Source organism: Apteryx mantelli, chromosome 7, assembly GCF_036417845.1.
Source record: "Apteryx mantelli isolate bAptMan1 chromosome 7, bAptMan1.hap1, whole genome shotgun sequence".
Classification (NCBI taxonomy): domain Eukaryota; kingdom Metazoa; phylum Chordata; class Aves; order Apterygiformes; family Apterygidae; genus Apteryx; species Apteryx mantelli.
In genome coordinates, this window is record NC_089984.1 from 23,719,761 (window position 1) to 23,746,534 (window position 26,774).

Consider the following 26,774-nt stretch of genomic DNA (forward strand, 5'->3'; position numbering starts at 1 on the left):
ATCTTTCTGTCAGTCTCTTGATTTAAGATTTCCAGTGATGGCGGTATAAATTCCTGTGCTGGAGTGATGCCTGGAAATGATTTGACATTGTTCAAGCAACTAGAGGTAAACAAATGGAGTCCTTCTACACAAAAGCATAACTACAGTAGGAAATACTGATTTGCAGTACAGGAGCCAAAAATGTACAGCTATATGTTAGGGTCAGCTAATCTTCAACCAACACCAACAGAGCCTTAGATCTTTTCAGCTGCCGTTTGGACAGTAAAGCTAAATCTAGAGGCTTCTTTCTCCTCATCACAGTCCAAAAATATGTTCCTAACAACTAATATGTTATTACAGAGAACACTCAAATTGTCCATGGTAATTTAACAGTAGTGTTGCAGTTCTGGCTGTTTCTCCAAACTGCGAGCCAAGATTTAAATGACTTGCCTAGGGCATGTTAACCAAAGTTTAAAAATGGTTTAAAAATCAGAGTAATCTAACAGAGCATGTAGTACAACACTTGTCTGTCCTGGCTTAACATCCCTTTATAATGGTTGAGTGGTCCCAGGGAGTCCAAGAATAATAGCAACAGGGAAGAGTCTTATTGCAGTCAGTAGGTGTCCATGGCTTGAATGTTCTGAAGGACTTTCAGCACGACTTCGTAACAGAATAAATACTGATCCTGTATGCAGAGGCACCAATGTGAAATACCCAATAACATTCAACATATAGACAAAGAACAATGAACTGGCTGAAGTGCTGTTTATACCATCAGCAGCTTTGCAACGTGGTTACAATAACTTAGTTAAGGACATCCTTGTTCTTTTTGTTCTATCACTCATAGAAGTTCAGGAATGCTTTCTTATTCAAGGAAGTACCTGTAAGCATGCGTTCAAGTCTCACTGAGGTCAAAGGAGGTAATCTACAGGCATAAGTTTAGGCACATGTTCAGTCATTATCCTGAAGAAAGATACATCCAAGCATGTGCTTAAATACTTGTCTACATGAAGAAGAGAAAATACATAGTGGCCTTTGCATCACTTAGCCCAGCCTTGTCCTGCTTTTCTTCACACCTCCTGTTTGCTCAAAGTTCAGCTAAACTCATCTTGTCTTTTCCTATATGAAAACTCTGTGTGGGGGCTGGTTTGGCTAAGTAGATGGGTTTCCTGAGACGATCGCTCAGCAATAGAGCTCAGAACTCAACTGAAGGTTGCAATTTTGCAGGGTAGTTCTTATGAGATCTTACCTGTTTTGTTCGTAATCCCTGTTATTTGCCTTTCTTTTTGCCTTAAAGAAAAAAAGTTGGCCCTATATCTGTACTATATTGCTGTTTTGCACTGAATTTCAAGTGCCTATAAGCTACACCAAAGGTTGTTTTCCTGTTTTTTGTTTCAGTTAGTTAGTAAGGACCAGCATTTTTATATTTGAATCTATACACCACTTGCATAAAAAGCTGTCATTTTCCTCAAGTGAGAGGGCTAAAATTATGCTTTAAGCCCCTGATTTACCAAAGCATGTGGATGTGTACCATGAATTGGGCTTTTTTAAATCATAGTCTGGTTTGAATATTGAGAACTTACCTTAGTTTGAATCATGCCAAAACGCTGGTGTCTCAGATCTCTCACTATTTGCTTGATGTTGAACTATCAGGAGAGAATAGGTTTTATTTTGTTGAAGACCAAGTTAAAAAGAAAGATTTAAACATATCCTGATGGCAAAACTATTACTCAGTTATTTTACAAATGATATATTTTTAATTATTATCTCTGTTGTTCAAAACAACAAAAGCTGGGCTTATTCTATTTTTTTAGGGTGAATTCTACCAGGAACTATTCTTGTCTGAGATACCCACACATATTGTTAACATATATACTGGTTTGTAGTACATAATACATTGCAATACTTAACAATGACTTGTTTGATACTTACACATAGATCTTTTTCTATATAGCTCAGCAAAACTTCAACACACAGCAAAACTCCACTTCTTCCAATCCCAGCACTGCAGTGAGCAACAACAGGTCCTGTCTTGTGAGCTTTTCTCATGTAACAAATAAATTTTACAAGCTGCTCAGCTAGTGTGGGAGTACCATGGTCTGGCCAAGTGGTAAATTGCAAATGACTTATACTGCGCTTCTCTTCTGTCTGGAAGAGAAAGATCAGAAATGTGTATTGACTGAAATATTAGTAATATAGTTATATGAAGTCAACCGAAAAAAATGAATACAAACAACAGAGAAAAAAGCTTTTGCTTTTTTCCCAGTGTTTCCATCAAAAAAAGCTAAATGAAAAAAGGAATAGTATTGTCATATTCTGGTAAAGACTTGTATTATAAAGATCTGAGTCTATCCGCTAACTCTTCTGCAAAATCGTTATCTAAATAACTGAAGACAACACAAAAGAATCCAGGAGCTTTTAGGACTGAAGCCTTCCTGATAAAGTTCCAGTCAGGGTGGCTCAAGGAAACAAAATGACCTTTAGACAACCAAGGCATTCAGTGAATTAGAGCCATATTCATGTCTGATTCTGTGAGCTACTTACTTATAGAAAGGCTGTGAGCTGCAAGGCAAATACCATAAATGACAGATGCACAGAGAGAAGGTAGCAATGGCTCCCAGTAGCCCTGTTATGCCTCTGTGGGCTGGGGTTGGGATGGAATAAGTAGGTGGGTTTTAAGGTTTCTTTCAGGTTTACAGAAATGCACTCTCAGAAGCCATAGGCCTGAGAAATTTGCTTGATATAATTGTGGATGAGATACTGAAGTTACTTTGTTGCCCCGTAAGGCTGTAGTTATCTTATTTGTTGGTTAGAAAGGAAAACAAAGAAGTTAGAATCTTTTAAGAATTCCATGAACTGATCTGTCCTTCTGAAATTGCTCTGAATTTTTACGTTCCAATTTCCATGTTCTTACAACTAGGTTCTGTATTTGTTAGGTGTTTAATTTGCGGTCAGATTTGTAACTTCATGTGCATTCATGTCTTTTCAGGAATGAAAGAAGTGTCATTCTTTCTAAATTCTGGAATGAAAACTACCTTCTCCCCCTCTTTCCTTCCACCCATCGTTACAGAGTAGGAGCCCACTCTGGCAGCCTTTACTAATGATGTAATTTGATAAGAATGATAAGCAATTCTGCAAAATTCTGAGCACACCGATTCTGTGACTACTAAAGAACTAATTTTTGAACATTCTTGTCCAAAATTGGATCCTCTGCTTGTGCAATGAGCAAAGAAGCAGCATCCCATTTACCCTAAATTCATGCCTGTTATTCAGTATTTATTCATGTAAACAATTTCTTCATCTACAAAAATATTAACTATACTCAACTTACGTGCTTGTTGATCACTTCTATTATTCTAATTATGAAGTATTCCAGTATCTGGTAACTGCCTAGCCTGAGATGGAAGTTAGCCAGGTCTATAGATTCATGTGGAGGTTCAGGCCAGTATTGATGACATTTGACTTTTCCTAGCTCCACTTCTTTTGTCATCATGGCAATCACATCTGATTCATTCTCCCAAACCATTTGCCAGAAATCAGCTATGGTGGAAGGCAGAGGCCCTTGGGTTATAATATAGAAATGTTCCTCTTCTCCAACTTTCATTCTGATGTAACTTGCGTTAATGTAGCCATTGTTTTCTCCGAGAGGAACTCGTGTCTTATCATCTGCACAGAAACAGAAAGTTGCTCTTTCAGCTGTAGATCTGAAACAGACTTCTACCATATCTAGGATCTAAGAGATGGGGAACCTGAGCCTCTAGCAGCAAAATATTGTCTCTGGTTTTTAGAATATATTTGTCTAGCAGCACTAATATCAATCACTGCTAACAGGAATTCCTGCAAGTACATTGTATGGTTCACTGCAGCTGTATTTCTCTTAAGGTACTTCCATCACACTCTGAAAGCCTTCTAATTAACAAAGAATTGTTTGGCATTTGTTCAAAATAGTGTATTTCACACTGCTATTCATGTATAGCATGGGACCATTGTCACTGGATATTGGTTTTATAAAACAGGAAGTCCAAAGAGTCTGTACTGTATCACTAATACACAGAGGTGGCTGTGTTACAAATTTTGCATGTGTAATCCTGCTGCAGCAGTTTAGAAAGACCTCAAGGGTCCAAAAGGAAAGTTTTCTCTTGCTGTCATGATACCCCTCAGAGAATAGTTTGGCAGTACATTGGAAGTTGGGTTTTAGAGATCCTTGTTAACAGCAATCATTCAGCTCTTGGATTCAAGTCTTTCTTCTAAAATTACTTCTTATCAGTGGTGAAACTTCTTTCTGGCTTAGAATAAGAACAGAGTAGACTAGTTGAAAGATCAGGTTGGATATTATGCTTTCAAATACTTCTGAAAGAATCTTGTAGCTTTTCGAGAGCATATGATTGCTTTGAGAGCAATCATAACTCTATGGTTTCCACTATACTTTCCAGAATTCCACTGTGTCACAAGCAGTACATGTAACTGTAGATTTAAATATATTTAAAGAGCTGCTATTATAGTTCAAGTTACATTTCCCCATAGAAATATAGTAGATCAATGTCTCTGAGAAAGAGGAAAGGAAACACCAAGACAGCTGGCCCCCTACCAGACCAAGTCCTGCCTTGTGGAGAACAATGCTTCAGAAAGTTATATATTGTGCATCACAGACATCCTTACATAAACTCTCAAGTCCAACCCCACCTCTTTTGGAAAAATCTCACACATTTCATTATTAGTGGAGTTCTCTGTGACTCAGGATGTGTTAGATTTGCCTCCTACAACTCAGTCTTATAGCTGTTTTTCTGGTTTCCCATGTCTTCACCCATTGAATGTGTGTGTATGTCTCATTGGTGTGCATACTTACATGGAAGAATATCTCGATATCTGTTTTTATCACGGTTTTCTGGTGCTTTGCCAGTTCTGCAGTCGTCTATTGGTTTTACCTGTTCTAAAGCCTAGATCAAAGACAAATAGTCAATCCATGTTGCTTGCATCCTTTACAGAGAACCTACGGAGTTAGTAAGCAAATTTTACTGATGTATGTGACCCAGGACTGATAAAAAAAATTCTTGCAGTAGAGAATCACTAAAACATACTCTAAACTTTAGGCCAGGAATTCAAATTACATTGTATTTTCTTCAACCTGCACAAAATTTCTGGGGAATTTAAATGAGGTTTCCAATCCACATCCTCAATACTGGTCATTAAATACGCCTAGTGTATACTACTGTAAAATAGATGTTTAGAATAGTGTCTTGGCCAAAAGTCAGCATTCCTGATCAACAACATGCTGGCTGAATCACCAGCGAATGTCAGCAGATACTTTTCAGTGACAGAGGAAATGATGGATATAGGGAACAACACCAGTGATGTTAAGTGCAAATTGCATGGTCAAAAGTGTTTTATAGCAGATCTGGGGGAATAGAATGCAGTGAAGCCAGGGAGCCAGAATGTGTAAGTTAATTTCATTTACATTTCATGACATTTCATTTCATTTTCATTTGAGTTACCTTCACTTTTCTTCCTCTCTTTTACCTCTTCGTGTGCATTGCACCAACTTGCGCCATGCTTAGCCAGCACATTATGGCACTATACAGTGTATACAGCATGAAACACATGTGACAGTTCTTTCACATCTTCATCAGTTACTACAGCTTTTAGTTGGATAAAATACCCATTGGCTTTGGCACTTCAGTGCTTTTTCTATTAGATCCTTACGTTTTCTGAGCAGACATGTGACTCAGCTCATAGCATCTTATGCTACATCAGTAATGGAATGGAATGAATGGAAATTAATTTATGCTCTTGGGCTTTGAGGAGAGTTAACAAATCTTGTGCACTTGAGCCTATGGGATTTTGTACTCAGAATGTCAGAGGTAGGAAGGAACTAATAAAATTATGATTACTATGGAAAAACGGGAGCAATGTATTTCACTGATGCTGAGTACATCCATTAAAGGAAATTCCAGTATTGTGTTGAAGAATTATGAGATAATCTGTTCTTTGGGAAGTTTACTGATAACCTCCATCCTGAGTACTTCATTTATATCCTGAAACAAAAGAGCTTATATGTTTTTATAATTTTACACTTTTTCATAATTTATATGCCATCAGACATAACTGTGTATTTTCATTATCCATGGAAGTATTTTATTCTTTTTATTTTATGTTTTAGTCCCACAAGGTTCCTGACCTTAATAGCATCTTGTGCCAATATGTTCCATGGATCGCTGGAGCATTGTGTGAAATGTGTGTTTCCTTTCATCAGCTAAATCCTTCACCTAGTGAATTCCTAGCAGCATGGGTTTCTTGCTCTATTGCAACTCCTAGAACACTTCTTAGGCTTAAGTTCAGCAGAACTGAGGGGGCAACAGAGAAAAGATAATCTATGCAAGAAAAGTTAATCTATGGCAGGATCTTTGGACAGGAAACAGTGTTAACCTGACCTGCAGGTAAAGAGAGAGATCCAGATGTAACATCCCCCAAAAAGCACAGAGTGGAAGACACATTCTGGCTGGAATAATTCTCTGAAAAAGTGGAATCAGTAAAGATAGACAAATAGATCTCCCATACAGCATGTGGAAGACTAATAAAAATCACTTTCTTAGCTTTGCTAAACACTCAGATCTTAAAAAGAAATCACAGTTTACCATAAACTCTTTTAAGACCTCTTGGTTCTCAATCTGCAGCTGAAGACCTCGAATAAGACCTCTGATGCCAGTCCTTGGACCTACTCCAGTCAGTGAGGGTTTAAAGTTAATTAACTGAGCCAGTTCATCTTCAGAAACAAAAGTTCTGCCTATGCATTAACAAAAAGAAAAGAAGATTTTTTAATGGTTATTATCCATAGAGATAGCTTTTGCTTTAAAAAATAGGGGACTGTAGTACTTCAGTACATTTTTTTACTTATATTGTGGTAGTGAAACATGGTAGTGAAACACAGAATATACTTTTGACTTAGTTATGTTCACAGTAGAAAGAATAACTCAGTACCATGTATCCAAACAGCACCAGGTTTCATGGGATTTGAAAATGGATCTAACTACTGGAACTTCTGGCCTTACACAGTTTCAAAATAGAGTCTCCTCTAAATAAAATGTTCTTACAGAACTGTAAACTTTAACATTGGTTTATATTGGTATAGGAGACTCTGGCCACATCTTTGTAGTAAATCACCTTCATGCTTCCAACAGTTTCCTGAAAATTAGTATTGTCACACCCCACTGCTAGGAATAATCACTGTAAATTCTTCCGCCCTGCGATCAGAAAATATCTTCTGTTCTGTTCATTTTACCTCACACTCCCCCTCAAGACCAAGACATGAAGTATCTTTCATGTACCAAATCCAGGATTCAATTTAATAATTAGCTCATCCTGAAGAATATGTTCTGACCCAGAACATAACAGATTAAGAATATGGATAAACATTTAAATCTCCAGAAATATCACTTCTGGAGCAATTGAAAAGAAAGGCATATTAGCAATTTCTGTTACCATGAAGAGTAAAAACAGTAGTTCCTTTGGTAAGAATACTGGCTCAAGGCAGAGGTAGTACGAAATTTATTCTTACAGTTATAGGCTATTGTTAGCAAAGAATAAAATTCCAATTTTCTCAGAGAAAGCCTGTATGATCAGTTCTGCAGCTTTGCTGTAGGCTGAAGACAAGGAGCAATGCTCTCTGTTTTCTTAGTGTGAGATGTCATGCTAATCCCTTACATAAATATTGCTGTGTTTTTATCTTGGGTGATGACTTGAACCTGTCTTGCTTGAGCATCTGAAACCCTTTCTGTTCACTTTCTATAGCCCTCACAAGTGTAAGGGTTTTCTATGAACAAGTTAGCTGAGAGTGCCAGTGGGGCGAGCCCACCGCTCCAGACAGAGGAGGGCTGCTTCCCATGCCTCTCCTTTTCCTTTTGCCACTTGTACACCAGACTTGGGCTTTTGGGTCATTGCAGGTCTGGCAGTAGGAAATGATCAGCTTTTAAATGACCAGAGTTTTGCAGTTAGAGCTTGAGCCTGACTCCCTGTAGGTTCAAACACTCCCATAATTTCATTGCTATTACATCTGTATGACACCAGGGCAGTTACTGAAAACCCTTTCTAGTCCCACTGTGTATTTCCACCTCCTGAGTAAGGTGGCCTCATTAAAGGACTTTAATCATATTCCAAGTAAATTACTTTCATATGACAAAAGCCTCTAGTCATGTTGCTGTTACGTTGGCATAAAAAATGTTGTAGTTGATCACTATGTTTGCAGTTTTTAATTAATGGACTTTCCGTGTAATTAATAGCAGAAGCCCTGCTTAGTATTTTGGATCAAGGGAGAGATTTAGACTAATCATGTATGCCTAGTGAAATGTGATTAAGAATCCTCTGGGTGCCTTTATGCAGCTGTGCAGCCAGGTACACAGACATTAGTTCACAGTGAACATTCATTTAGTGCTGTGTTCCAGGTCAAATTAAAAAAAAAAACTTTGTGAGGCTAGTAAAGGATACATTGATTATACTTTTGTGTTTGCTAGCCAGCACAGCTTGGCAGTGTGAGGGGGAGGACTGTAATTTACCTCTAATAAAAGCTAACAGCAAGTCATTGCTTCCACAGAGCGAGAAGCAGCAAGGCGAGACACATATTTCAGGGAATCTGTGGGATACGGCAGCATCCTCAGTCTGATCCCTTTCACAAATAATTCTCCTGTTTGGTGCAGAAGCAGCTGAATTTCCCTTAGGAATGACTAGGCAATTTCCTTCTGTAAACTCTCTTCTGAGATCTCTGAGAAGTTTTAGCACTTGGTCTGTGAAAATGCTTCTGCGTGTGTTTTAGTACATCAGTTCTAGAGGATTTAATGAAATTGCTATATAAAGTGAAATACAGTGATTGTAGGAACACAGTCTTGAAACAGAATATGACCCTTTCATTCTACATTTTTATGTAAGCCTTTAAGTTACTTTTTTGAGGAGTTGTAGAGAACAGTAAGGGAGAGAAGAGAAGAATGATTTCAAGGACCTATTATATCCAGTGATAACAAACACATTTTGTAGTATGTTCCTGAAATTTATTATGTTAATTCTCAATGCCTTCTTTGACATTGTCTTTCATATATGAAACAGGCCTTCTACCACATCCAGGTCTGTTTTCTTTATCTCTTGTAAGATAATCCATCTGCTTTTATTTTATTCATTCTGGGACAAATTAAGAATTTAAGTTTTTTAATTATGCACTGAAAACTTCCCACAATTCTGCTTCTGACCCAAAACAAAATATTTATTTTTTGGTTCAGTCACTGAACCAATATATCATTTCTTTGCCCTATCTAATAGTGCATGATTTGAAGAAGTATCGCGATAATGCTCAAACTAATTCAGCAACCTTCTTTTCCTCTTACTTGCTCAGTTTGTACACCTAATCAAATACAATCAATGTGTTCAGGGATTTTTTTTCCCTTTGGGGAAGGACATAATACATGACATTATAATAGAATCTCTGTTTGTCTGGCTTTGATCAGAGATCTGCTAAAAACAGAGAGAGATTCTTCATTAGCTCAGGGTAAAGTTGTATACAGGGGATTAGTATTCATCTCACTGTACGTGTACTGAGGGACTGGCCTATTACATTAGGGAAACAAGAGAACTTTTTGCACAGTTACTTCTAGGTAGAAAGGAAATCCTCTGGGGTGTATCATCCTCTTCATCGTTCCAGCTGTCTGATTCCGACTGCTGACTCTCTCTTCTTGTGTAGCTTTTACATCCTGCATATCTGTAAAACAAGGTAAACTGAATGGTCTTGCTGGAAGTGGCATAACTTGTGATAATCTGGCCTATAGAAAGGTTTTGGTTTTAATCTATTTTCAGCTGCTTTTTACTTTCTTGAACAACTATTTTCAAGAATTGCTGTGAACCTGGAAGAAAATAAGCTCAAGGATTAACTGTATTTTTTGTCTGGGGTAATGTTTGCAAACATAGTAAAAAAATACTATTATCTGTATAGGGTATTTTTTCAAAGAGCTTAGAAGGTGGTTTGTATAAAAAGCTGCCAAAAACTGCATTTAAAGTAAAGTTTGTCATAGTTAAAAATAATTGAAAAACAGGATCATATTTGAAAAACTGTGAGGTGGTCACAGCCAAATAGGCCCAACTTGATAATGTTGCCTGAACTATTTAGAGAATTATAGAGTTCTCAAACATGTTTTAGGTAGAAGGTATGTCTACAGTCCAGAATACAGCTATAATGTGTGCAGAATGGGTTAGATATGCCTGTACTAGCCAAATCCAGTACCCTGCACAGCTAACATTTGCTCTTAACTCTTTTAGGAGGCTCGAGCATATTACAATCTTATATAATCCTATCCTATATAGGATTATAATACATAATGTAAGAAATAGAAAACAGTGTAAGTAGCAGCTTGGCAAATATCAGTAACTGTTGAAGGCTGTGCAAGTTCAAGTTAGCTAAAGCTTTTGCGAGTAGAAAGTAGGACTACCAGAAAATACTGTAAGTAAAAAGATTCAGATCTCAGGATGGGGGTCAGAAAGCTAGCTTAATTGCAAAACAACCAGGAGAGGTACTTATTATCCTTACATAGGATAAGATAACTCAGTATTAGTAATAGATATATGTTTACATCATATAGAGCAAGATAATTTAATAGTAATCATACCTGATTACCTGGCATAGATCAAGATAATTTTGTATTAGTGATGAGATAATAGCTAGTGGCACTGAGCTTATGTTCATGTGGATGTTCTCACTTCCAAATGCTCCCAAGCCTTCTTTCAAACTTGGTCTCTGTATGCAAGTAAGTTAGAAAAGATTTTCTTCCCTAATTGACTGGCTGGCTGTTACTGTTCTTACAAAATTTTAAGTTTTAAATGTAAGCATTTATAATCTTTTTTCCATTTATGTGGAATATAAGTGATGAAGAAAACAATCATATATTTCATATATTCTATATCATAGCAATAAACAAACTGCCCATGTCTTATCAGTACTGCATTACTCTTTGATTGCCCCTTGTACTGTACATTTAAAACTTTAAGTAAAATTGTTCTTTTCTTGTACTATGTACCCACATACTTTCTTTGGAGTGACATCCTCAAATTCTCTTGGTCCCCAGATGCCCAGGGTTCAACATCAGTATTCTACAGCTGTAGGAGCACAGGGTCCAGAACAGGCTGCAGGACATGCTTCAGACACTTAGCAAAACTCATGGGGAGCCTGTCCGTCCTGAGCGCAGTTGGGCTACCACAGCTTTTGTCACACTTTCTCAGCTAGCGAGTTTAAAGGCATGTCTGCATGAGTTGCAGTTACACTTCTGGACTGTGTTGTACATACATTCACTGTGTACAAGCCCTCAAGTTTTTTCCTCATGACCACAGTATTTTTATATTTGCTAGTTATTCTGCATCACTGTTTACTTACGTTACGGTAGATTATTTTTATTCTCTGACTGGGTAAGTTCCAGGCTAGAATTTAACCCTACCAGTGGCATCAGTGGGAGCAGAACGCTGTTAGCGATCCTGAGAACCAGGCCAATAAGACCATTAAGAAAACAAGGCAATTTCTATATAGATATGCCTAAAAGCTTTTGTCGCATTTCTCTTAGTTGTTGCATGAAGGCTGTTTGGCAGCTCTTTCTGCAGATGGAGCTGCATTTCAATAGAACTGTGTTTATATAATTTGGGACATCTGAGTGTGTTTGCATATCATACTGGGATAGCTCTGGAGATAAAAGAATAACCTATCCGTAATAGTTATTTTGATAATTTTTACTGTGTCTGAAAGACTTACCTATCAGAATTCTTACTGGCAATATCCCGATATTCTGGTCCAGCCAGCTGACCTTGCAGAAGGGAGTTGTGTGTAATTCTGGGATCCTGTAGGTATAAAATAAGAAAGAGCTGTGGAAAAAATCAGTAAAAAGAAACATAAACAATATAGCTACTTTCATCAATATTCTTTCTTATTATCTGACAAAAATGTGTCCTTCATCCAAGATGGAAAGGGAAGATGGAAAGTATAGTTTCCACTTGCAGAAGAAAGTACGTAACTGACTCAGCACTGCAGGATCTACTAGGAGTAAAAAGCCCCATCAGCTGTATTTGTGAGCTTCATAACAGTGCAGTCTTCAGAAATCTCTGTACAAGCTGGCATGCATGGCTGAACTTTGAAAAGGTTGGTGTTAATTATATCCTCTCTGATCTCATAAAGAAAGTGCAGACACAGGAGTCATGATCCACAATCTGCTCTTTACCTCCCACTCTTGGCAGCAGAAAGCACCAGTGTTTGAGCTGGAACTGTTAGTAATAATTTCCTTTTTTATCCCAGACACAACGATGCCAGCTGTTAGAAGCAGGGTGCAGCTGCTCTGCAGAAGAAACACTCGACAGAGGAGTCAGACGCTTGATTGTCCTCCAGATGGAGTAGAAGCAATAGTACTGGTGGCTGTTTTTCAGTACTAGAGAATGATAACTGGATTCTGCATTTAGATTATGATGCAGGTTATCTGCCTTCAATGTATGGAAGTGGCTCCTTCTCAGCTGTAACACTTGACAGATAATTATTTAAATTTTAGTTCAGACTGGAGTTCTTCTTCTTCTTCTTTCCCTGCTTAATATTCCAGATGCACTCAGAAAACCACTCCAGCGTGTTACATAGTATAAACTATTGAACGTTCCAAAGAATCATTACAGTAGCTGCCCTTGTACCTTATTTTCTAACTTTCATCTTTATATTTCTCCATTAGAATGGGGAAAATGGGGAATTCATGGGTGCCTATTTAATCATGAATTCATTTATCCAGTTTCTGCGTATACTGACCACACTGATTGGAGAATGCTATATGGTTTTTTGTTTTCTCTTTGCCGAGGAAAGATATTTTACTGCTGCTTTTATGTATCTGTTCTTTTTCTTTTTTTTTAATTCAGTAGCTTGTCTTTTTCAAAGACTACGTGTTTGGAGTGGATGGCAGCTGTGCTCTGTAAAGTAAAGCGCAAATAGTTCCTATTCATAGAAGAAAGTGCTAAAGGCAAGCTGAAAATAATGAAGAATAGAGACTTTAAGGAACCAATTCAGCAAAAAATTTAAGCACAAGCTTAAAGTTAGGCATATCCTTTGCTGGACCAGGTAGACTTAATCACCTGCTTAAAACTAAAAGGGTGTATTAATGCCTTGCTAACACTGGGGTCTAAAAAGGAACCTGTAACCATAGTAGAAACTCCCACTTCTGATTAATCTTATTTCTTTGGCATTCTTCTTTGTTAGATCATGGACATAACCTAGTTTTGATACTGTATTTTATCAGTCTCTAGCGGTTTATTTCCAACATTCATTCCAACTGTGTTCTAAAAACTTTCTCAACAGAGTCTTCTTAAAGGTTTTCCTAGCTTACTGAGTTCAAGGATTTCCTCCATTTTCCTTTTTCTAGTTTCATTAACATTGGTTGAGGCAGGGTTTGGGGCATTTTTTAGCTCTAGAGATTAAAAAGACTTATATTTATCACATTTTTTGAGGAAAAGTTTTACAGTTGTATAACTCAGGATAGATGCTGTAAAATTTGAATGTGGAATGTTTTGGAGGACTTACTAAGATTTAAAAACATAACCCAATTTGAAGAAGTTTGAGAGCCTTAGAGTTATGAGTATTAATAGGAAGAAAGGTGAATAGCAATCTTCTGAAGTATGTTACATTTTAAAATACTAAAAGAATGATAAAATCGATAAATCATTCATTCCAAAATTATATAGCGCTAGAACTAGCATTGCTTGTGCAGCTTTCCTTTACCCCCGCATTTAGCATATATATTATGCTAATCATATGCTCTTATCTCAGTGGAATCCGTGACTCGTTCAAATGTTACCAGCTCCAGTGGTTGCAGCACACTTCCCTCAGGTTAATCTTTTTTCATTAACAAGGTGTGGCTCTAAATTCCCTTGCCTGCATTGCACCAAACCCTTTCTGTCAACAAACATAGGAGCACATTGCCTGATAACTTCTAGAAGCCTGATTCAGATTTTACCTGGCTGCATGTCTGGTTGCATTCCTCTTCTTCCCTTAAAGTGAAAACAGGCTGAGCTCCTATGCATCCATCATCACTGTGGTCATCTGAATATGAAAACGTAAAATCAAAGTAAAATACCTCAAAAGCATGAAAATATAGATCCATTTCTTCTGTGCAGCCCACACCAGGGGACTTTGGTCTTGGAAGAGGAACTGAGATACAGGAACAGAAACTGAAAGGAAATATTCCTTTTCTGGTTGCTCTGGGAGGGGCAGAAAAGCACAAATGGCATATATCACCATTTAAGAAGCCAGCATAATTCAGGTGGCCAGAAGATGCACTGAAGTAGCTGCCTGTATCAGTAGGAGTTATAAAAATTCCATAACAGAATTTAAATCTGCCCTTCCAAACCCAGACCATTCTCCTGCAGTGATGAGAGACAAATAGCATAGATTTGCTTTGATGCCAATCCTTCCATAATACCATTGGGTTTTACTGGTTCAGGAAAACAGTTTGAACCTCCCAGCAACTGTCTAATTCACCAATATCATGCAACACCCAAATAAATGTCCCTCCAGCTCGTCCTTTGAATTTGCACAGCTGGAGGAAGGCCTAGTCTCACCAAAGCCTATGGGAATTTTGCCACACCTTTTAGTGGAGCCGGAACTTCAGTCAGCCTTTTTATACCTGGCTGCCTTTCCCTTTTCTGCCTCATTTATCCCAAAAATTAAACTGGAGCTGGGATGGGGAAGTGAACATTCTCCTTCCAGGCCAGAGCTGAACACAGTTCTCTCAGCCTTACAGAAAGAGGCTTTAAGGCATTATGGTATGAGATTGGTTGAAAAGTCAATTGCAAATCCCTGAGAAAGAAATAGGAAAATTTAAATATGCCACTCCCTTTAGCTACTTCAGATTCATCAAGGTCACCCCGAGTAATTATGCCTTTTCCAACTGCCTCTTCTGACAGTCCTAATCTGGCTGTCCCAGAGTCCTCAACTGCCATGGACTCATAGCACCTTCTCCCCAGCTCTGCATGATGACCCACTTGGCACCCCTGCATCTCTCCCACCCCTGTTTGTACACCTCTTCTTTTGGAAGAGCCCTGCTCTTGAGCTAAGTAAAGGACTCTCCAGTGCTCATGGCACAGGCTAGGAGTTCAAGAAAACTAGGTACAGTCTGATAGTGAGACACTGAAGCCCGAAAACTGAGATCCTTGAATTCTACAGTCAGCTGCTGCCTAACCACAGAATTGCCTAGAATAGCTAGGCAGGTAGGTTTACATCAGTAAAGTTGACTGGATGCATAAATGTTTGCTGTTAAATATGTCCAAAACCCACAGTCAGCTGTGCTCTCCAGTCAGCTGGGGAGAAAACAGGTAGCAATGACAGTGACTTCTTGCCCGAGGAGATTTGAAACAAAGTTCACAATTTCTAACAGGTAGGCCAGACAGTATTTTAAGCAGGAATTCTCTCTTCTTCCCATTGAAGCTTCTCCACACATTAGGAAATTATTAAGTGTTCAAAGAAGTAGAATGTTGAGGACTATAAATCCATAATGTTTTGGTAATAGTCTGCCCTCAGAATAGTCTGCCCCTGCTTCCAGTCCCAGATTTAATAAACATTTGAATTTTGAGTATTCAGTGGACTAGGGACTGCAACATATGTTTTTTTCCTTAGAGTTAGATTTCCTTAGAGAGCTCAGAGCTCTCTGAGCACTGCCTACACGGGAGGGTGTGCTCTTAAACTAATAGCAATCAGCCTGGGAGCTGAGGCTTCTAGGTTTGAGTATGAGCAGACACAGAAGGGAGAGGAGTTGTCTGCCAGGCAGATTGCGGGTTGTAGTGCTTCCAGGAGGTAAGGTAGCAGTGCTGGGATGTGAAATTTCTGGGAAATGGATTTTAGCAGCTGGGTCAGGAACTGTTTGTGATTTTTATCAGTAAATTCTACAGAATTGGGTAAAATCAGTGCAGACCAGGAACCATCATGACCTAAAAACACAAGCTAAGTTAAAGTGTCTCTGAGGGTCGCACAGCTTTGTCTCCACCATTCCAAGATTTAAAATCACACCTGGGCATTCCCTGTGTTCCTGTATCTTGCATGGCTTGGTCAGTGCTGTAAGGCAGGGTAAAGAACTTGCTTGTATTTACAGCTATGAATTAGGAGTAACTGTAAAGTTAGTGAAATTAAATTGTTTTGCTGACAGGAAAACTGAGCCCAGGCATCATGTAATCCCACTTTTAATGTGTACTGAGTGGATGCAGCTGCTTACCAGACTGTGCTTTTGTGTTTTGAGGGGAAGATGTATTATTACTCTGGTTGCCTGAATAAGCCCAACGCAAAGCCATGCTTCGGCAGACCGTGAGCTGAACAGTGCCTTGAGCTTCGCGTAGCAGATCTATAACTGTTTGGCGTGGCAGACCAGACACTAAAGTCTCGTTCACCTGAAAAACACAATGACATACCTCCAGATTCCTGTAACAGAAGGCTATTACATATCTCAGCACTGAGCATATTTTATACATCTTCTTTGCAGTTCATGTGTTCTCATTCTCTTCCATTTTAGTAACTCACTTGATCCTCTCTGCTTTACTTTTTTATACCTTGATTGCCAGCAGTGCACAACAGAAGTATAGTCTGTGCTTTCTGGCATATTAAGAGGGCATCATTTCCCTCCACTCCTCAGATGGCAAAAGTAGGAGAGAAGGAAGCAAATGAAAAACAGAAAACAAAACAACAAAATATTGAACCTCTTGAAGGGGGAGATGGGGGGTAGAAAAAAATAACCTGGGGTACAAAAGATGATTTGCCATTAAAAGGTGGTTAGGACAGAAAGATTACAAATAAAGATTCAAAAGCTCTAATCCCTGTGCTTTTTGGCTGTCTTGATACTACCTGACTGGTACCTGTGATAAGTTCCTCCCACTCTCCTGCTGGTCTGCTGTTGTATGCATGCTGCAGTCAGCTAGCTCTCGCTCCCCTGATTTCCCTGTGGAGTCCTTGCTGGGCACAGTTACACTGCAAAATAGTTGTACTTTGCTGCTTGCCCTGCTATTCTGGGTCTGCTTATGTCTTGGGGTGCCCTGCAGCCTCCTTCCTGCTCCTGCAGCTGGATTTCCTTCCATAAAAAGCAAGAGAGCAGAAGTCTCATCCTGATATGCAGCTGAATTTGTTCACAGTCTTCTCTCTTTTCTTCAAGCTTCCTTTTATTCCTACTCTTTGTGCTCCCTCTGCGTCTGCTCAGTAAGGTAATTTGAAAGAAGTAGGAAATGAAGCTGCATTTCTTTGATTGCAGATTTTTGCCAACATGGCAGGTGGTTCCCAGGCAGAGTAGCTTTGGAGAAGCCCAGGCCTGCAGGAAGCTGAAGTGTGTGCAGGGGTATTCCCAGACCACCATTCTCACCCCCAGGAGTCTAGGGACGCTTTCTTCTACATGTCACTGTGTCAAGCAGCCTCAGATCTTTAATCTACACAGTCGTCATACTGAACAAGTGCTCACTGTAGAGCCACAGTAGTTAGAGAAAAGATGGGCCAGAACAATGAAGAACAAGCATTACCTTCAGCAAGATGTCACCAACTTGAAGCCTCCCATCCAGATCTGCAATGCTGTCCGGGCTGATGGCTTTTATTAGGATAGCCCTGCCATTTCTTCCACCTACCAGTGCAAATCCTAGGCTCCCATTTTCTGCTTTTTCCAACTCAATCTTAATTATAAAGTCCTATAATACAAAAGGACACAGTCTAAAGTGGAGTTTATTAAGAGCTGGGTTTTATTTGTATTTTTAATCCCAAAGAATCCCAATGTGCTTCACAGTCCTCATTGGCTGATGTAAATTATAGGATACTTTCTTCTCTTGAATAGACATGGAGAGCTTCCAGTGATTAACACAGCAGCTGCGTGTATATATCAAAAGGAAAATATTACATATGTATTTCCATAATTTTTTTTAATAATTGCTAGAAGGAGAAAATAAACTCTTAAGAGCAATGAAATGTGTACTTATGTAATCCTTTTATAATACATCGAATATATAATCTTCATTGACAAACAAATTGCTTTTATCTTTAGCATGACAGTAACAGATTATGTACTCCATTCCTTTACTGTTTTATAATGAAAATCTTAACTTTGGCAACTTCAACATATCTATTTGGCTTTGGTGCTTCATTCAGCTGTACAATCAGCTGCTTTTTTAGGGTCGGGTATGATGTCAGAAATAGCAGCAACCTAGAAATGTTTATGATTTGCTGCATGGCCGGTTCTAATGGTCCAAGTGTTGCCCTTAAAAATTATTTTAGTTGAACAGATAAACCATCATGGATTAAATGATGTGAAAGAAGCAGTAATAGTGATGACTTAATCAGAACTGAGAAAATTGTTCCAGTTTTACTGCCAGGTTGGAGGTCTAATTTTAACAAGAGACAGCCCTTTCCTGCAAACCACAATCAGTAGAAAACTAGGAAATCTATTGTCATGAAATTTCAGTGCCAAAATGGGCAATTTCAATTCCATGTAATGTTCTTTTCCACATATTTGCACAACTGAAAGTAATTTTTGCACTTGTAAGAAACTTGAATTGTTGTATGTTGAGTGTGAGAGCTGCTTTTTTTGAAGAATATTACTGTGTATTTTAGGAATCCATCCTTTCTAAAATGCCATCACTCATCAATAACTGTAAATTCAAACCATTTTGGTTTTTGTCAACATTGTGTAATACTCCAAAGTTTTGGAATGATTTTACCCTTTCTTCAAATGTCCCATCTGAGAATTTTGTAATGAAACATAAATCACAGATTTCAAGGATTGTTTTGACTTTGTTGTAAAAATGTCATAATTACAATTACACTTACTTTTCCTAGAATCCCATGCTGTGCCATTTTGTCTTATGCTTTATGTTTTCTGTGCTACTTTCTTTCTAAGTTAGGGTTTGATTTTGTAAGCTACTAAGAGGAACATTAACACCTAATGGAGGGGTTAGGTCATATGAGTCTTGTTTATATTACCAAGCTGGTAAGATAGTGATATTATACATTGAAAACAGCAGTAGGAGGGTCTGACCCCAAAAGTGCTCAGCGCATTCTAGTCAGTGAATGCAGAGCCAATTCCAAACTTCACAAGATGCCTCCCAAATGCATTTTGTCCGCACTTCCAAAAATGAAGGAAATACATTTAATACTACTAAAACATTTACTACTAATACTAATTAATACATTAAAAACTACAATTGAAAAATCGCACTCCATCTAAATCTCTTTAGTTGATGGATCATCTCACACTTGATTAGATTGTCACTTACTTTATGCTCTGGGGAATTGGAAGTGTTTTGCTCAGCACCACAATTTGCTTCCTCCAAACGTTTCTCTGTGAAAAAGCAGCAACAGTTTTTACACAGTTGTACTGGAAAAATGTTTTATAGTATAGCACTCAATCATAGTATTTAGAGACATAATAAAACATTTCATATTCGACATGTAAAAGAACGGAAGAAACTTCCTGTGGGTTCATACATGTTGTTTAGCCTGTTACACTCCTGAACTGTGAGAGTGTGAGCTGAGCTTTCTGCTTGGTATCTCTGCAGAGCTTTTTACTTCCCAGAGAGCAGTTTCCAAAATGAGCTTTAAAAGCTGCATGTTACAGGATCAAAGACACCAGCTGGACAACAGGTAACATATGAATGTTCTGTGATACATCAAGGGAGGCAGTTTTGCTTACTAATAATTAATCTTTTCCATGTACTGCCAGTACCACCTACAGACTTTATTTTCTTTTGAAGAGATGGCACAAAATTTTACAGATTCTAGTTGAAAAATGCAAAATAAGCTCCTTACCGTGTTGATGGGGTAGATGCTGTTCTTGTGGATTCAGGTTTTCATTTGAGAGAGATACACTGGCTTTCTCTGTCTCAGCAGGTGGCCCTAAAAACATATATTTAGGTTTGTTTGTCCTGTATTCTCAACTCATATCCAACATTGACACTGTATGAAGCAGTTACTACACTATGAGACACTTACTATTGCATGATTAAGTTTCCCTATTTGCACAGCGATATAAATAATTCTTTCATAAACTGCAGCTATTTGCATCTCAGTCACTGGTGTTTTTTAAAATTGTGACAACATCAAAAGCCAGACTGAGTCCTTCTAGACATGTGGCACTGATCAAGTAGGGGAAGAAACAGGGTATATTAGTGTCCACAGGGCTGGTTGTGTGAGAAGTGCTTTTTTTGATTTTTCAGTTTTGAGTTTTGCTTTATCATTTTTTTGGTAATGTTAGTTGTCTTCCACAAAGTACTTTTAATCCATGAATTATAGAAAACAATGAGCATTCCATAGTTAGTATAAAAAAACCCCCTGCATGTTATAGCTGCAATTTTAGTTTACATTTTTGTAACTAAGAGGATATACAAAATGAAAGCGTGCCTCCTTAATAGGAAATTTTTACAGATTTATAGATAAATCTATCAGAGATAATAGCAAACAGAGCACCAAACACAAACTACTATAGATTTTAAAAGTACTTCACAAAGGCAAGAATTCTTTATTATAAAAGAGAAAGGGAGGCAGGGAACTGCACCACTGTACTGTTAATAAATTTGTATCAGAGGTGGATGGTACCTGGTAACCTGTTTTGGAAGGGTCTTGAGGAATATATATATTTATATATATATACTTAAACATATATACACTTATATAAGTATATATATAGTATGTAGTACGTAAGTATATAGTATATAGTCTATAAGTATATAAGTGTGTATATAAGTGTATGTATATGTGTGTGTATATATGCATATATACTTACGACAAGTATTGATAGGAATGTTGTTATTTTAATTAAGAGATATTGGTACTGCCTGTGATTTTCTATAGATGTGTTGACACCAGTTTAAAAATTTGGTCTAGATGATCAAGTAGTTGTGTCATACTAAAGTGTGACTCAAAAATACTGAAAAAAAACCCTTACAGATTAGTTTTAATCAAAACAGGCCATGAAAATATGCCCACATAAAACTCCCATTTAATAACAGCAAATTAAAAAAAAAAGGAACTATGAAAGATGCAAATAGGGGTGAAATTAAGTAAATGATTTTTTTAGAGACCTCTACATTTTTTGTCTGTAAAGATCTAGCTAATTTTCTTCACACCTTTAGTACAATAGATATACCAAGTGCCAAGTTGCAGTCTGTTAGTAATTTTTTTAATGTAATGAATCAATACCTTGTGTTTATTTCCAAAATGAGAAGCACGTTCTGAACTCAAGAACAAAAATATTAGCCTTACTTACTATTTTCCTGCTTTATAGGAACCACTGGATTGCCATTTCTGGGGGTACAAAAAGTGAAATATTTGGACCATTAAGACCTGCATGCTTTGTAAAGCACATATGAAAACTACTTTTAAAAAGTATGGTTGTACTTTGATTATTTTGTTATTCTTAATTGTGTTTTTTTTAAAGAGCATTTATATCAATATATGAAATATTTATCTATTTTTACCGCCAATAAAACATTTTAATTAAATGGGTTTGAGAAGAAAGAACATTTTATACCATCTGTCCCAGTACAAAACTACTTTGTGGTATATTTTGTTGAATTCAGCTTCAGTTTCCCCTCTATTAAGTGGAAATGAGAATTTGTAATTTCCTTACATTTACATTTCCTTACATTTTCCTTACAATTACCCTTTTTCTGTTTGTCTCCTTAGATTGCAAATTCTTAAGATCGGGGTCTGTTGTCTATTAAGTGCTTATACAGCAATAAGCATAATGAGGCTGCAGTACTTCCAGCTGCTGCCACAGTGCAAGTAGTTAATAAAACATTGATAAAAGTTTGTTGAACTACTTTAAGCTTGCTGTGACAGACACACTATCACTAACTATGGTTATGTAATTTAGCCATTTGCATGCTTTTACATTACTATTTGGCATCTAAGATCTGCAGAAGCTATTTCCGTGTATCAGTCCAGAACCTCTGCTGATACTCTATCAGACTGTGAAACAAAATAAATCTAAAGTGCAGTCAAGACCTGATGAGGGAAATCCTTAATTGCAGATATTGATCAGCCCTGGGATGAACTTTGTGTAACATGCTGCAGATGAAATGCTGCATTTCAACACCTTTCTAAAACGTTTGGCTGTTGGAAATAACTCAGAGTTTCCAGAGAGAGGTGGTTGCTTGCCTATAATTGTGAATCTAAAAACATATGGAGGTGTTTGGAACTAGAGAAATACAAAGCAGAGGATTTCCCACTCCTAGGGAACAGGATATCTGAAAATGGTGGCCTGCCTTGCAGTTAAAGGATCCACACTTGTGTTTGGATGATGAAGGATGAAGCTTGACTGTACTTACTCGTGCTATATGAGTGCACCCATACCCATATCCTTCTGTGTTAGCTGTAATTACAGGGAGTTAAGATATCTTATGGATGCTACCCATCAGGTCACAACCTTAAGAGCTTTGAAGTACAGCATTTTTCTTGTTGCGTGTCTTGTTTTTCTTGTTTGACTTGTTGATATAAAAGTTAGAGATCTGTTTTACAGTTAGGACTGAGATTGACTATGCTCTGATTCTACCCTAAACATAAAGTTACTTTTTTTTTTTTTTACCCTTACCGCTTTCCTTTCTAAAAGGCCCCAAGATCAGATTTACCTTGTTGCTTTGATTCGGACACTCTGGGTGGCAGCTTCACACACTCTCACAGCATCATCCAGGCTGATGCCCTCAGTCCACAGTCCACAGATGTACAGAATCTGATCTTGGGGCTGGAGACTACCTTCCACACTGGCAGGAGAGCCAGGCACTATCTCTAGCACATAAATACCTTGCAACTTGCTTCCAGCTCCTCCTGTCAGCTTCAAGCCTAGAGTAGTGCAGACAAAACATCTTTGCAGTAGTGTGTTCTGAATTTCACTGTCAGTGAGATATAGTCTAATGGAACAGACGTGGGTCATTGAAAGATAGGCTGAACAAGGCACCAACATTATAAACAGTCTTGGTCCATGTATTAGAGCTGTGGCTGGGAGAGTGAAATGCAATTAGGTGTTAAAAACATGGAAAAAACTGAAACAGTACTGTCCATCTGAACATTTCAGCTATTCCATAGCGCTTTATTTCACTTGCTGTTGAACAGCCATTTGAAAAGAACTCTTATTTGCTTGGCAGTACCTCCCTCATTACCACAGTATCTAAGTGCTGTGTAACCTTTAGAGTATTTCTCCTCAGTCAGCTGTGATGTAGAGAAACAATATTAATCCCATTGTTCAAATAGGGAACTGAGGCACAGGAAAACTAAGGAGATATCTATACTGCACGAAACAGTATTGTACAATGATACTTGAGCTATCTCCAAGCAAGCTAGTGTCTGAAATGGAAACAGGTTGCTGTACCTGAGCAAATACAGCTACACTATTTCCTGGGTCTACAGTTTTATCTGTGCGCAGTACTTGCTGCATTGTGTAGAAATACAAAGATATTCATACTGTGGGGACTTCTCACATGGCCTCTATTGCACAATGTAGACATATCTTCAGTGACAAACTCAGTTTGTCTGTGGTGAATCAGGGATTTAAGCAGAGGTTGTTTGAATCCCAGACTATTGCCCTAACCAGTGGCTTATCCTTCTCAAACTTTGTCCTTTTTTATCTAGTACATCTTTATGTATCTCAGCAAATAGTAGACATGATCACCTATCTACAAACAACTTCGGACAACTAATTATCTGTATTTTAGTATCATGAAAATATGAGACTGGAGATCTGCCATAAATTTCAGCTCATAGGGTGATAATACAAAAAATGATTTTTCCAGTTACCTTCATTGATCTAATAAGCAATAATAGCCTTCCTTTTAAGACCCTGCCCAAAATAAAGCTCTCTATTCATGGGTCATGGTGAAGGAGGACAGCATAAAAGTGTCAAGGTCTGTCAGGACCATACTGGTCCAAGGCCACAGTTGCTTATGATTATCTTACCACCAATACAATCCCTGTCCAAAAAACTATGCATAATCTTTACCACACACACCTAGCTGTCCATTGGCACCTTTTGTAAGAGTGATTTCAGGAATCTCATCTGGCCTAATGGAGGGACAAGGATCACTGTCAGCACGGCCAACCACAAGATGAAGATCAGGAGGAGAGCTGTGCAGTAAAGTCAGGGCTTCATTGCGTGGTAATGGTGTGACATCAACTCCATTCACCTAAATGGCAAACCGTTAAAGTCATGTCAAAGATCTCACTGACCATCATATACTTCTCCCCAACATCCTCTGCAAAAATATACATGTGAACTTAAAGTAGTTTTCACTTTCATGTGACTACTTTGCTATGGCACTTAATGTCAGTGAATGCAACAGTTAAGAGTGCAGTAAGATTTCTTTTTTGAATTTTTGTTTTCCTGAATGCACAGTTTGCATAAAAGTATACCTTTTTTCTTGAATCTCAAAATCCCATAGCAAAAAACAAGGAAGACAAATCTTGATGAAACAAATTGAAGATGAAGCTTAAAACAGGCTTTGTTCGTATGTTACAAAGGACATAATTCCTGCATCCTTTGTAGGTCACCTTTCTTATTACATTAATTTGGCTTACTTCATTTAAATGGGAAATCATTTACTGTGTCAGTTGTCTTGCATTACTGCTAGATCCATGTTATTTGCCTAGGCATACAAGCTATTCAATCTGAAATTTGTCCCACTGAAGTCAGCAGAATGATATTATTTGATTCATTTGCACTTGCATGCATAAGCATGTGATAAGCTAGATCCTACAATGATAAAAATAAAAATACCTAAGCCAAATGGCATTGATCTGCAAATATTTTTTCCTCCTTTTAAATTCAAAGGATTACAGTACCATAATGATTCTGTCTCCTCTTCTCAGTCTTCCATTAGACAGGGCAGGCTCATTCAAGATCTCATCAACGTACAGGCAGTTGTCTAGTTTGTTGAAAACCACGGAGAATCCATAACCATTGTTCTCTGACCTTCTCAGAGTCACAAAGATCTCCCTTTCCTATTAAGCGAAGCACAAGATGTGTTTGATGTAGGCTTTTCTGTTGCTTTATTAGCATCTTCCATTATGTTTTATGTGCAAATTGGAATCAGATCTTCATATGGTACAAATAAGCAGCATATGTAAGGATCTCTCTGATTTTTTACTGCAGTAATTCCTGAATTCATTTTACTTCCTTATACCTAGTGGAGCTTCAAGGTGATTGATTAATAGGGCCTAACAGCGCACAGAATGCCATCTGGGAGTGGAATTTTAGCATTTAAAATGGATAGAGAAAGTCTTGGGGTCTTCTAGGCTGACAAGTGTTACAATAAAAGTGTTGTTATTGCTACTGTTCTTCTGCTGGAGGAAGTGGTCAGGACATAAATTTTGCCCTCAGTGCTCCCAAATTAGTAGGAATTCAGATCTCATTAGTGCAGCAGGAATGGAAAATGTTCAGCTTTTGGCAGGACTGAGCCCTATATTTTGAATAGTAATTAGTACAGGGATCATAGTTTCTTATCAGGACACTACAATAGTATCATAACAGAGTGATTTTGCACATGGGTTTAAAACATGAAAAAAAAAGTAGCTGACTTCAATTAATTTCAGAGGTTACTAGAGAACAGTATGGGGTTTGGGCCTATATATACTGGAAATAAGACTGCAGAATGCTGGAAAGTTGAAGAAATAGCAAGATGGCCCGAGCTCCAAAGGGAGGTGACTTTAAGGGAAATAGTAAAGAGTTCTGGAGAGTCGGGCATAGAGAAAGGTCTGCTTTACTTACAGGTCTGGACTTTTCAGGAACGTAAGAAAAGCCATGCAGAAATTATATAGTTAATGGGTTATAATTAATGCTTCTAAGAACTGCCACACTTGGGTTGTTTCTTCTCCCCTGTCATGGTCTACCTGTTAATAATCTGGTGCCTATCCACATACCCTGGAGCAATCCTTCTTTTCTGCCTTCTCCTCTTCCTCCTGTTCCTCCAAATCTTCCCATTCATTGTCACTGTCACATGGCATTCTGGCACGTAGGGATGATGAGAAAAGGCCACATGGTTGCGGGGTGGCCATGATTGAGGACAGTGTCTCAGAGCTTCCTCCCCGTGAAAGTGAGGTCACAGATGTTGAGCTGATGGTGAGATACTCTTCATCAGTAGGGGTTAGAGAGAGAATTTCAGGCATGCGATTTGTTTTGGATGGGTCATCATCACTCTTCTTAAATACAGGGCTGCAAAATAAAAAGATTGCAGGGCTGGGCTTTCCTTCCATATGCTTTACTGCCTGCCTGCTGAAATCTCTACTGCTTATGCACTACCTTTAATTTTAACTGAAGCAATAGTTACAGTATTAAGTTGCTGACTGAGTCCTCTCAGTGTTACTATAAAACAAATAAAAAAGTAATCAATATTTTGCAATGCTAGTAAAAAGATAAAAAGATTTCAGAATTTGAAAACAGTCTTTGCAAAATCTTGCATACTTTTTTTAAGGCATTAGTACTTTGTTGTTATTTGAAAAGAATAACTGGACAATTCTTAGACTGCTGTTCAGTTTTCATAATTGCCTTTTTCTTCTTGAAAAAGGGAAACCAGACACATTCCTGGCTGCTGTCTTTCTTTCCATGGTAACTAGAGCACAGACCACAAAATGTATGCTGTGAAGAGACAGGAATCATTTTATATTTCAAGTCCTAAATTCCCTTGGAAGGCTGCTTTTATTCTACCCTTCTCTTTATATTCCTTTTGAAAAAAAATTAAACTCCAAATACAAAGACCAGATGCACTCCATAATGGCAAGGTATATTGGTCCTGGATGGGAACTGCTGGAATTCAGT

General features: G+C 38.0%; 2 protein-coding genes and 1 long non-coding RNA gene across 3 annotated transcripts in view; all 3 read right to left on the reverse strand.

Annotated features, from left to right (window-relative positions):
* Positions 1–592: 592 nt before the first annotated feature.
* Positions 593–6,889, reverse strand: PTPN20 (protein tyrosine phosphatase non-receptor type 20). Its single transcript, XM_067299600.1, has 7 exons — positions 6,868–6,889; positions 6,612–6,760; positions 4,826–4,916; positions 3,311–3,645; positions 1,912–2,127; positions 1,563–1,625; positions 593–664 (listed from the first exon to the last, which is right to left on the reverse strand). The coding sequence occupies exons 1-7, from the start codon at positions 6,887–6,889 to the stop codon at positions 593–595; spliced, it is 948 nt and encodes a 315-aa protein (XP_067155701.1).
* A 2,686-nt stretch (positions 6,890–9,575) lies between these two features.
* Positions 9,576–16,238, reverse strand: LOC106497829 (uncharacterized). Its single transcript, XR_001294850.2, has 4 exons — positions 16,224–16,238; positions 13,974–14,059; positions 11,747–11,832; positions 9,576–9,715 (listed from the first exon to the last, which is right to left on the reverse strand). It is a non-coding gene; the product is annotated as an uncharacterized lncRNA (long non-coding RNA).
* A 1,493-nt stretch (positions 16,239–17,731) lies between these two features.
* The window catches only part of FRMPD2 (FERM and PDZ domain containing 2), a 53,558-nt gene continuing 44,515 nt past the window's right edge, over positions 17,732–26,774 (reverse strand). Inside the window, exons 31-38 of the mRNA XM_067299601.1 lie at positions 25,880–26,171; positions 24,803–24,961; positions 23,973–24,147; positions 22,600–22,810; positions 21,237–21,274; positions 19,781–19,867; positions 19,249–19,313; positions 17,732–17,845 (exon numbers count right to left, since the gene is read on the reverse strand). Coding sequence (XP_067155702.1) covers positions 17,834–17,845; positions 19,249–19,313; positions 19,781–19,867; positions 21,237–21,274; positions 22,600–22,810; positions 23,973–24,147; positions 24,803–24,961; positions 25,880–26,171 — 1,039 coding nt within the window. The 3' untranslated portion in view covers positions 17,732–17,833. The remainder of the gene's footprint in view (positions 17,846–19,248; positions 19,314–19,780; positions 19,868–21,236; positions 21,275–22,599; positions 22,811–23,972; positions 24,148–24,802; positions 24,962–25,879; positions 26,172–26,774) is intronic.